Source organism: Diadema setosum, chromosome 4 (genome assembly GCF_964275005.1).
Source record: "Diadema setosum chromosome 4, eeDiaSeto1, whole genome shotgun sequence".
Classification (NCBI taxonomy): Eukaryota; Metazoa; Echinodermata; class Echinoidea; order Diadematoida; family Diadematidae; genus Diadema; species Diadema setosum.
Window position 1 is genome coordinate 11113695 of NC_092688.1, and position 13242 is coordinate 11126936.

General features: G+C 35.9%; 2 protein-coding genes across 2 annotated transcripts in view; both read left to right on the forward strand.

The window, feature by feature from the left end:
- LOC140227606 (SEC14-like protein 2) overlaps positions 1-3296 on the forward strand; it is a 29448-nt gene extending 26152 nt beyond the window's left edge. Inside the window, exons 11-12 of the mRNA XM_072308022.1 lie at positions 2094-2245; positions 3019-3296. Coding sequence (XP_072164123.1) covers positions 2094-2245; positions 3019-3296 — 430 coding nt within the window. The remainder of the gene's footprint in view (positions 1-2093; positions 2246-3018) is intronic.
- Positions 3297-10100: 6804 nt separating this feature from the next.
- LOC140226862 (SEC14-like protein 2) overlaps positions 10101-13242 on the forward strand; it is a 29696-nt gene continuing 26554 nt past the window's right edge. The window contains exon 1 of the mRNA XM_072307292.1: positions 10101-10154. Within this exon, the coding sequence (XP_072163393.1) occupies positions 10101-10154 (54 nt within the window). The remainder of the gene's footprint in view (positions 10155-13242) is intronic.

The window sequence follows — 13242 nt, forward strand, 5'->3', positions numbered from 1 at the left end:
TTACTAATCGCAAACAATTTGTTTATATTAATGGTCATAAATCTGTTATGCATGATATCACTTGTGGTGTACCGCAAGGGAGTTTACTTGGTCCACTTTTATTTGTTCTTTACATCAATGATATTGAACATTCATCAAGTATTCTTTCCTTTCTATTATTTGCTGATGATACAAATGTGTTCTTTTCTAGTTCTGATCCTGTGTTATTGATTGATACTATGAATATTGAGATAAAAAAGTTACTTTACTGGACTAGAGCCAACAAATTATCAATTAATTTTCAAAAAACTAAATGTATGCTTTTTAGTAATTCTTTGGAAAAGTTATCTCAAAACATTTATTTGGATAATGTAGTTGTAGAAGAAGTTTTTTCAATTCGATTTTTAGGTTTGATCCTTGATAATAAGCTCACTTGGAATTTGCATATTGATTCAATTTGCCGTACAATTTCTAGAAATGTCGGCGTAATCAAAGTTAAATTTTATTTTCCCCAAAATGTTCTATTAATGTTATATTCATCTTTAATTTTACCCTATCTGAACTATGGCATTCTCACCTGGGGCAACACTTACTCCTCATATCTAGAAAGAATATTATTATTGCAGAAAAAAGCTCTTCGTATTATTTGTAGAGAGTCATGGAGATGTCATACAAACGATTTGTTTTATCAAAATAATATCTTAAAAATTAAGGATTTGTATTGTTTGAATTCAGGTCAGTTTATGTACAAATTGATAAATAATTCCCTTCCTTTTGCGTTTGATTCCATGTTTATTCAAAATAAAACTGTACATTCATACCCCACGAGACAAATCAATGAATTCCATTTACCACTCTCTAGGACGATTTTTGCAAAGTCTATAGTCTCCTCCGCTGGACCTAAATTTTGGAACTCCCTTGACAGCAGCATAAAAGAATCTCTAAGTTTTAACACTTTTACTTTGAAATTAAAGAAAATGTTTATCAATTCTTATATCACTAGGGATTTGCATTTCGAAAGTTGCTAACTGATTTCTTTGCTGTTAAAGTCTTTACTTTGTTTAATCTATTTCATAACTGTTATATATATTACTTATAGATAGTCCACTTCTTGGTAAGACCAAAGTCTCATGTGCCCTGGCGTTGACCCTTGAACTCTTCCTCCTTTGTCCTTTTCTCTCTCTTCCTCTGTCTTCCTGTCCCCCTCTGGCCTTTGACCTCCTATTTATTCTTTCCACGCGTATGTAGGAGAGCAGCTTTGTTTTTTGTCTGTGTGTGCGTTTTGTGTGCGTACTTGTTTTATTGTCTGTTTCCCGAGGACTATGTCAAATTGTCTTGTTGCATTATTACTATAATTTTCACGACTCACGAGGGGACTGCATTCTACAAGCTTGGCTTTTTAGCAGTCCCCTCCATTTCCGACCTTTTCTTTCTTATGATTCAGTCACATTTTGCCCATGTACTTTTTCAACTAGTATGTTTATTGAGTCATGTAAACAAATGACGTGTATCTAAATTTCATTTGGAAATGTACTAGTTACATTGTACTTAATTTACTTATATGAAATTGTCATATTGTATGTTTTGGCCGGAAATGAAATAAAAATGAAATGAAATGAAATGAAAACTCTGTGTTTCATTTTTGTTGTTGTTGTTGTGTTTTTGCTTTAAACCTTTATCTGCTCATGCGCAGAATGTAACGATGGTAACTAAGAACTGGCTTATATCATTGTGTTCATCATTGTGGGGAGAGAATGTACTATATGAGTCAAGATGGTCTAGAATATATCACACTAAAGAAACTATACAGCGCCATTCTGCTCAAAAGAATCTCTCTTCCAGAATTAGAATAATCAGAAAAAGGAAAACAATCAAAAGAAAAACAAAACACGAGTTTCCTAACCGCACAGCGTGTTTGCAATAATATTTGTTGCAGAATGTTAGATTTTACTAATTTAAAATTTGGATTCTTTCGAGTCGTGCATTGCCAGTAGGAATAGGATGAAACACGAATTTTCCATAAGACCGACATTGGTAGGATTTCGAAATATGGTTCTCCCGTGTCGCACCCGACTTTTTATACACTGTAGATCAAATTTATTTCTTATATCCAGGTACGAATTCAAGACGGAGTCTCACGACGTAGCTTTCGGTATCACTCGGATTACACACACGGGAGAAAAGGTTGTTATCATGGAGGAGAAGCGGTACAACAGTCATATCGTAGCTGAAGACGGGGAGGTTTGGTTCGAGGAGCCGGGATTATGTAAGTAGCGAATCGAGAATTCGGTATTGTCCGTTTGTTGATTGGTTGGTTGGTTTGTTTGTCCGTCTGTCTGTCTCCCTAGGTTATAGTTGGTTGATTCTTCACGGTATTGTCATTTTATAATTAATTCTAAAAGATAGCTTACCTGTCGAGATTTCTTTTTTTTTTTCCTGGCCGGGGGGGGGGGGGAGGGGAGTGGTCTCTTTGGTGGTTACTTGTTATATAAGTCGCACTTTCAGTTTTGTTGTTGATGATGATGATGATGATTATACTCCGTGTGCAACTTTCCAACTCGGTCCAAACGTATCAACCTGTAGACAGTGGTTAATATCTCATAGAAATATCGCTAATGTTTAGAAACTATTAATAGGAGCAGCTGACTACATCAAATTACTTGTCCATTGTGGAACGCAGTCCAGCCAGAATAGCGAAGGCAAGTAAACGTACTTATCGAGATTCAAAACTGAGAGCAATAAATAAAGGAATGAACTTTCACGTTTGATGAGAAAACAATTCAAAAGAGCAGATGTTGTAAATGTCAACTTCATAAATCTCGTTCAACTATACAGTCAAGAGCCTTTATACTAGACAAATCAATCTTCTGTACCTATTGCCAATAGATAATTATGCATCATGTGTCTTTTTTCTGTTTTGACTAGGAGTTCACAAGCATAATATACGTCTTAGTAGCCGCTGCAGTTAAACCAAGAATAGTTAGACGTCATGTCTGACCATGCGACTAATGCTGTGAATTCCTGAATCTATTGCCACAGACACCGTGAAGTTTGACAACCACGGAGCCTTCCAGAAGACCCGGAAGCTCAGCTACTGGATGGAGGTCATCGAACCTCCGTCCGATGTCAACGAATCGATGCAGCTCGGAGCCAGCTGTATGGACGACATCGTTCGAGACAGCGGCTATCACGACGGCCACTTCCTCTCGAGAGGGCGCTGTCCATCGTCATCAAACCAGTCTCGGGAGTCACCATCCTCCTCTGCGAATTTGCCTGGATCGGCCACGCCCAGTAAAAGAAACCAGCATTTCTTATGAATAAAACAAACGCAAAAACAACAGCAAGACGTGGAAAAGATCAAGGCAGAAATCTGCTCTTCTGTCGGTTGGAGTCGCATCTGCATCAGAGAGAAATTAGGTTGTGCTTTTCAAGTCTGTGCAGTTGTTGCTTACTCCCTCTGGGATCGGAGAAGTGCTCTGAAGAAGTGGGAGGTAATACTTTTTGGCAACCACATTCATGTGCTTGCACCAGCCGATCTTTTTATGTCGCCGAAGCGCAATTCCCTCCAAATGGCAAGAGAGATATTGCAACTATATTATACAGAACTACGGGAGCAACCAGGAAAATGTGAACATGTTTGAGAGACGCGTTTTGCCGAACTTAAAGGAGACCTCCGGATAATTTTCAGATTTTTACATTTGAACAACTATAAATTAGTTATACAGAGGACAGAGTTTCAGAATTTGTGATGATTGGGATGAAAAATGAGAATATTTTCAAATTTAGAACAAATTGCAATGAACAAGGATGATGACATGGCAGAGTCACCATAAGAATGCATGAGTTGGGGCTCAAGGAAGCAGAACAAAAGAAGAAGGCATGCATAGATTATACACAGGTGAACTCGTAAGCAAGCGGTATTGTAATGGAATTACACTGCTACATTTCTGAAATATGTGAACCTCCTATGTCATCATCCTTGTTCAGTGTAATTTGTTTAAGGTTTTTCAAAGTATTGTTTCTCTGCTCAAGAACCACAGTAAATTCCACAAATCTATACATGGAGTTGTCGATTTATGTACTACATGATGTGAAATTATGAAAATCGTCTGGAATATCCCTTTAAATATGATGCGGAAAAAAATAATGTCGACGAATTTAGCCTTATTAATGCCTATGCAATAATCTGCGTACACAGGAGATTCGTTTCCTCAGAAGCATTTTTTCCCCATCAGAAATATAGTGTAGTTGACGATGCTGTACAACGAAAATGCTCTATTTCATTCTGATGCGCGTTTTCCCGTAATTGTCTTAACATCACTTTACATCGATGGAGGAAGAGATACGTCGACTTTTAAGAGCTTAAATGCGCCTTTTATTTTTTCATCAGTTTCTATAGTCAAAGAGAGTGTATAAATTTTCATGTCACCCGGACACACTGCATGATTAACGATGTTTTATCATGACTCAGAGTCATCTTCTTCCATTGTTGAGAAATGTCAAGTTGTTCCAATCTCTGGCTTTCTCTTGCACCCCAGTCTATAATAGGAACGCAATCACAGAAAGGTGCGTCGGCCGTCAAACTGGGCGAGGGACGGCCGAGTTCTCTTCAATACTGATTCTGGGCATGACGAGTTCTCATTTAATATTCTCACACTCATTCACACAACCCTCTCACACAGTGATATGTAGGACACACCTTTGCTCCTTCCTATTGTTCTGTGGACCCGACAAGGTGGATTTTTTGTTTGACAGACGAGTGCCATCCATCGTATCATGTTGTTCTCTTGAATCCTATAACATAACATCAATTATCAAAGACTCAGATGCACACACTTTCCATCTCCCCTGTATCTCCCTCCCCCCCCCTCTCCCTTTCTCTCTCTCTCTCTATATGACTATCCATCTGTTTATACCTATCCATCTGTCTGTCCTCCTTTTCTCTCACTCTTTCTCTCTCTCTCAAAAAAAAAAACAAAAATGACATACAGATTGATAGCAAACCATTTTTATGACACTTTTCCCTATTATAATCCCTACAAGACCACAACGTGGAAATTGCCCATGCCAAAATTACTGTTAGCACTGATGTAGGCCTCATGCATTGTCGTGTGAAAATGGCTTTTCGTACCGCGACATGTGAAAAAAAAAAATTGTTTCAACTCCTGGGAAAAAAAATAAGTACATGACACATCCAAGTGTTAAACTTGTTTCACTGAATTGTCAATTTACAATTGTTGCATATATTGATTATGAGTAATTTCTTTGAAAATACCAAAGTAATTGCCAACTTGCTTTCACTCGATGATGTGCTTTGTATAGTACTGATTATATGTTTTTTTATTATGTACATTGTTTGTATGTTTTATGGTGTTTCTCCCGTGCATCTGGTAAAAATTATCTGTGTCTTGTCATTTGTAATGGTAAAAATAAACAACATTGAAAATTTACCTGACGTTATTATCAATTCGAGTATATTGTGTTTTTTCTCTCTACTTCCCCCGTGCCTTGCTCGCCCTCTCCCTCTCCCTCTCTCCCTCACTCTCCCTCTCTATCTATCTCTGTCCATCTCTGTCTCTCTCTCTCACACACACTCTTGGAAGATTTGTTTGTTGGTAGTTTTGTGTTTCTGCTCAATTCACTCCTCTTCCTCTTCCATGTTCATCATGTAGACCGTCCTGATATGGAAGATATGTATAAGGAAACAACAGGAATAATCCTACCAATTTTTTTTTTTACATGTAACATGCTTGAGTCCTCTCGGTCATGCATGTACTCGCTGCACAGAAGCAAAAAACAAAACAAAACAAAAATAAAAAGGCAAAGGGAAGTTATCAGTCAACCGTTGCATGGAACCCTATCGCAAATATGTGAGAAGGAAATCTGTAATGTTTTATTACTTTATCTCTTTAAAGACAAACAATCAACATGTTGTGCATAATTTCATGAGGAAAAGGATCATGTAATATAACATAATATGAATAGTGTTATTCCTGTGACCTCAGAATCTACGATTTTTCGTAGAGGCTCGCAGTGTGTGGTAAATACTTGTTTCGTATCGTTATACTGAACCTTTTGTACCCCCGTACCCACTTCGACACGTCTTTTTTTCGGCATAATCTTTAATTGAAAGAATAAACCTAATCTTTTGTGTCATGAAGCGAGGTAGATCGAAGTGAGGTAGAGTCCATTAGATCTACCTCGCTTCGTGAGACAAAAAAAAAAAAAGCTTTATTCGTTCAGTTACTGTACCACGAGGATGAACATCTTCCGTACTATAATTGTTAATGTTCACAACATGAGAGCGTAAAGCATTAACTACACTTGTGACGCTGACTCGTTGTCACGGTCTGCTTTAGTTGTCATGGATGTTATGTCATAATATGCCTTGTTGTACTTTATCTTACATTGTCTCGTCGATCCTGCATGTTGTATTCCGTTGTATATGAATATTGGCGTATCATGGTGTTTTATGCTATATGGTATATGGAATTGTTATTTTACTGAATCTTTCTCGATGTCATATAGTAGTCCATTAGAGTGTTGTACCCTGGTATCTTTTGAGGTCCAGAAAATATTTATTAATGAGATCGCCCAGCTTGAACAAAATTTGACGAAATAAGTTAAAGTTGAAATGCCACCAAGACCATTTAGCGCAAAACGACAAGGAATCAGCCCAACTCATAATGTTTCTGTTGAGCAACAGACTGCACTAGCAATGGCGAGCAAAGGTCAGAGTTTCTGGCCAAACAGATGCAACATAAGTCTTATGAGCTTTTCTTATCTGGAAACTCGTTGATAAATAATCACATTTGTCAATTATGTGGTCATTGGACTTGATCAAAATGTATGTCTCAGACAGACAGCAATAAAGTGGGAGGATAAATCATCACACATCTCATTAATTTCATTTGTTGTCGTGTGCCTTCCTGTGAGGGGTAGACACCCGAATACAGGAAGGTGTCCATTGCAAGAGAGCCATAGTGTAGACTTTTTTGTTGTGTACACGTGCATGTGTTCGTGTGTGTGTGTGTGTGTTGTGTTCGTGTGCGTGTTTCGTTGTGTTTCGTTTATTTCATTTTCAACAAAGAGTGGCAATGTACAAACATATCACGAGAAAAGAACAATAATATGGAAATGTAAAAAAATGCATATTCCCAATACGGCGAAATATCATATAAACACCATAAATTAAGGAAGAAAATATACAACTGATTATTTACTGCGCATTGTTGAAAATGGAGGGAAAGTTTAAAAGCAGAGCTTGTAATATGCTTTCCCCTCAAAACCAATATTGATAAAGCAAGAAAATGTAACCATTTATGGGTAGACAGAAATATAAATATAAAGTGACTAAAACACATTGAACACTAACAACAGAACAAATACCTTACAAAGCCCTTCACAAGGTCTCCTTCTTACAGCAAAGAATGGGGTTGGGAAGGAATAATGAGGTGACTTCGAAACAGAACATTTTGGACTATAGAATAAGAAATTGCAGATGAGAGTGCGTATGTATGTGTGTTCCCAAGTTGTCTCAGATGCATTCAGCTATAGTGTCAATAGAGACAGTGTTGTGCATATTCTCAGAGTGTGTCGATCAACTTCACATTTTTTCGAAAGCATGCTTGCACCACTGATAATGATAATGATAATAGATAAAAGACAAAGTTAAGGTATTAACCGATTGGTTACAACTAAATTCAATGGAAATATATTGGCATGAAATTGAGACGCAACCACGCCAAATTACATTTATACACCTGCGCTACACACACTCATAATCATAGTGAACTAGTATATGACTGCACATTTTATAATTCAAAGGGAAGCGTGAAATACCGTGTGTGTTGGGTTTTTGTTTGTTTGTGGTTTTTTTTTATTCACATCAGAAAAAAAAAAGATATTGGAATATAGCATGCGTAATATCTTCTTCCATGAACTGTGATCAATTCACAACATTACAAATATATGTTTCCTCTACACTGATATTCCTGTTTTATTTTCGTTCTTTCTTCACTGTGTAATCGAGGCTTGGTATTGGCGACGATAGCCCTTTGTGGTGTTGGCAAATTCCAGTTCGACGTCTGCTGATGTGCATAGGTCTAAAAATCACACATTCTAGATTTCAATGATTTTTTTTATATTATTTTAACTTTTCTCTGCACCCACTGAAAACGGCAAACAGAATAATACACTGGCTAATGCTTTAATATCTTGTACGTTACCTGGATTATGGTATGTACAAACTCAGAATAGCAAAACATATCTCATTGAATAACACCCAAAACCTTTGAATCATCTTTAAAGTCTTTTTGATGTCGGAACTGTTCCAGAATTGAGTCTTTAACAAGGAAGGGTATAAACTTATTTCAAAATGATCTATATTTATAGAGATAATTCTGAAAATTTCAATTTCAATAATAACTTTAAAATTTTAATTTCAAAAATAATTTTAAAAGGTTTAATTTTGATGATAATTTAAAATGTGTAATTTTAATGACAATTCTAACTATGATTTCAATTTCATACAGATTATCATGGCTGAACATCATGACGTCTGATGATGTGCTTATAAGCACATTATCAAACGTCATGAATTTCAGTCATGATTACCCTTTCAGTCCAGATATTTGCTCTGATAACTACTTTTGTGATCACTAGAGACAAAACATGTTCTTAACCTTCAAATTGTGCATTATTTGTTCTGTAAACTATACCATCCAACCGCGTTCATTTTTTTTTTTACTCTGCTTCCTAATGTAACCTACACTAATTAAAGCACATAGGGCCTACTATAGAATTTCGGATATTCTCCCCCCCCCCCTCTCTCTCTCTCCCTTCGCTTCTCTTTTTGTGTATTACACACACCCATATGTTATATATATATATATATATATATATATATATATATATATATATGTATATATACACGGTTTAAAAAAAAGATAACCCTGAACGATACAAGAACATTGCCCACATAAACAACCCAACAGCCTGTAAATTGCATACATACTGTAGCGTATTGAGACCCATGTATTTTGATAAGATATGACAACAACATTTATACGAACGTGTATCTTAATGCGCTAATTTACGACTTATACGTTGTCATTAATGATCAAGCTCAAAGTCATAGCAATTAAGTTGGACTTCAAGTCAAAGTTCAATTAGAGCTGATAGAAATGTTATCCGCGATAGCATAATTGTTATGGAAGGTTAGCGGTGGTATTTACACATCTTTTTGATCTCGGCCACGACGAGTAAAAGCTAAAAACTGTTTAATTGTTTTCTTCTCATTCGTGACCGAACAAAGATCAAAACATATTTTTGGTGAACTCAATGTTGCCAATGCATAGCTAAAGCCTTTGCTACCATTTTCGGAGATACTGTTGGATTGTAGGATTGGCCAAACAAAATAATAACAGTAATGATGGCATGATGTCCTCTCTACTATACTGCCTATTTTTTTTCCCACAAATTAACAACCGAACATTGTTGTTGGTAGGCCGTATTAGTTTTATTTCTCTGCTATTGTTTATAAGAATATAGGATATACATGAAGTTCGGAAGGGAAACTATACAATGATACCAATTTTAATGAAAGTAATGCAAAGCAAATTTACATCAGTGTCAATGTGTAATCTATTTTCATGTATTCAAGGAAGGGATTCAAGGGATTCCTTGTCTATTTCTTTATTCATTTCTTATTACAGAAAATGAACAATTATTACCTTTGTGAGCAGATTTTCGTTCGTGCAGGAGAAGATTATTTCAATCATTCATTCACCTCGTTTTATCCCCCCCCCCCTCCACACACACACACGCACACACACTCCCATTCTTACCTGCTCCTCTGCGGTTAGCGAGTGGTAAACGCGTACACACTTGGGATTTTCCTAAGGGATGATCCGCACCCTAGTTGACTAGGAAAAAGCCCGGCACACAACGAGCAGATCCCAGCGCCATGTGCAACATACGAAGGTCATGCAGTGATAACGCACGGACGTGTAACTCTCGCATTTTCCTTGCGCGTGTTTCATTTTATGCTCTGCATTGTGACAAACTGAAGAATATTCAGTGGATTTTTGGAATATTGCGTTAGTTCTCTCACGACGAAAATGAGCGGACGACTCGATGATTTGAACTCCAAGCAAGTAGATGCCCTACAATCGGTATTTGTATTTTGTTTTCATTTCATAAAATGATTTGATAATAGCAATTTAAATAACGACAAAGTTCACACGACATTAATGCACGAGTATTATAGGACGTACATAACGACAGACACAAGAAGAAGTGCAAACACCGACAAAATACCAAGACATATCAACGAGTCCATATTTTTGTAGTTTATAAAATTTTAGATGTTTCCTGTTTTTTTCTGGCATAGATCGACATAAACATTGTGCTTTTGATGAAAAAGCTAAGTTCCTATTGTCAGTTTGTGTGTGTGAGTGTGTTTTAATCTTGTTTGTGTGCTGAACTCTCTCTCTCCCGTTGGTGCCGTACAGGGTTGTAATTCTCTCTGAGTATTGGAATTCATTTGAAAACATAAACAGTTTTGCGCTATTTTTTTTTTTTGTCTTTCAAGATGAATCAGCGTTTCAATTGTATGATAATGCCGTGAAACAAGTGTCAAACTTAAATAACTGCTTTTATGTTGTGTTTGTCTGTTGTGAAATTATTGTTATAAGTTTAACATTTTCCTGTCTTGTTCCAATGTTCTGCTGTGTATGTATCGTTCTTGTATTCCTTGTAAATGCTTTTTATCAGGATGTGGAAATAAATGAAATGAAATGAAATGTATATGAATATGTCTATTGTCATCCAAGTACGGGCATCTTAAACAGCGGATAGGGTCGTGATTATGGGCTTTAATTTTATGCGAAGGGTTGCATATTGGTTGCAGTAATACAGATTGGTTTATGGAGTGTGTAACATAATGGGCACATCATGTAAGCAAGTAGTTTCGTCAGTAGTTAGTTGCGCAGCTGAAGGTACACCTGTGTGTCCTCGCTGAGACATTAATCGTGCAATAAATGTCAGTGCAATGTCACCCAGGTCTACAATACATATTTTACGATCTGTGTATTGTACATATTAATGTGTTCATTTCAAATAAATTTGATTGGATTTGATTTGATTTGATTTATTGATTCCTGTATTATCATTGTACAGGAACATACATGTACATGTATATATACATATACATATACATATACATATACATACAATGTTGGAGCCGTACATATACATAAACATCAGTTGTTAACAAAATATTTTTTCTTCATTGCCTGTGCACAATGTACAGCAGAAATGTATCAGCAATACAACCGTACAATGATTAGTACAGTAGGGCTACAGCTTAAACGTGGCTTGATTTGCATGCAACCCTCGTACATAATAAACATAGAAAAAAAAAACAGGAGGGAGGGATGACTTGCGTAGAGATAGGATAGTAGAAAGGAGAAAGGGAAAGGAGAGGTCTGTTTCTTTCACTAAATGCTTACACAAAGTTAGTTCACCGGGATCACTGATCAGTATGGCATGACGAAATATTTTTCACCGAGGTACAGGTGAACAGTTACACTTCATGGTTGGTTTTTAATACATGATTACATAATAGATGAAATGCGGCGATATTTCTACGAAGGAATTTCATGTATTATACACAAATTTCTGATACCGAGAGAGTAACATTGTTTTTACAGTTTTCCTAAAAGAATACATGGACTTTAAACTTCGAATTTCAGAAGGAAGAGAGTTCTAAACATCGTGTCTGGTGTGTCTGATAGATTTCAGAGCCATCACTAATTTAGGATTATACAAATTGAATTTATGAGATTGTCTTGTGGGAGAAGAATGTATGTCCTTGTTTAATTGAAATAGTGATGAGAAGAAAGAAGATGGCAACTAACCAATATGTAAGCAAAACATAAAGAGTTGATTTTACCAAAAAAAAAAGATAAAAATAAATAAATAACGTCATTTACCTTAAGTGTTTTTAATTCTGCGAATAAAGGATCTGAATGGTCTCGATAACCTGAGTTGGTGCATATACGTACACCTTTCTTTTGTATCAATGTGACTTTTGGAAGTTGCCCATACAATGTTGCAGTATGAAATGTACGATAATATCATTAAATATTAAGATGATATACCAAAATAGATGTTAAAGGGATCGTATAGTTTTGGTTGAGACCTAATTTCAGGTTACCTCTTATGAAACATAAAAGATCATGTAATTCCATGAGGAATTCAACGGTTATTTGACAAACATTGGTTTTGAAATGGCTGAAATGTAAAAGAGCGATTCTAATAGAAGGTGTGACCCACATTTGATTACGATCGTTTTGTTTTACTTTGTTTTTGGATGTTTCAGCAATTCCAAAACAGATTTTCATCAAATAAACTTTAAATTCCTCTTAGAATGGTATGCTATGTACTAAGTGTTTTCTTGGAATCTGGCAAAAAGTTGAAAGCCCAATTCTCATCTCAACCAATACAGTACCATTCTTTTAAATCAATCAATTCTTTTGAATTCTTTAAATATGTATTATATATATTTCATTTCCTTTCATTATTTTATTTCATTTCATTTCCGACGAAAGTATACAATATATGACATCTGCATATAAACAAAGTAAAGTACAATGTGACTTTTGCATATTCAAATGAGACTTAAATGCACTTCATTTGTTTTCAATAAGACAAAACATAATTAAGATGAAGAAATGCATGGACAAACTGATGTGAATCATAAGCAAGAAAAAAAAAAGTCGGAAATGGAGGGGACTACTAAAAAGCCTATCCTGTAGAATGCAGTCCCCTCGTGAGTAGTAAATAATTGTAGTAATATTCAAACGAAACGATAAGACATATTCCTCGGGAAACAGAACATGAAAAAAAAAATATGCACACAAACGCATACACAGACAGAAACAAAGGAGCTCTCGTAAATACGCGTGGGAAGAATAAACAGGAGGTCAAAGGAAGAGGAGGACAGAATAAGGAACAAAGGAGGAAGAGTTCAAGGGTCGATGCCAAGGCACATGAGATTATAGTCTTAGCGAGATATGGACTATAGGAATGCATCATAACGATTATGAAATAAATTAAACACAGTTAGTTAAAGACGATAAATCAAAGAAATGAATGAGCGGCTTTCAAAAATGCAAGTCCCCAGTGATATAAGAATTAATGAAAAAAAAAATCTTTGATTTGAAAGTTAAGTTGTTAAAGTAAGGTAATTCCTGAACC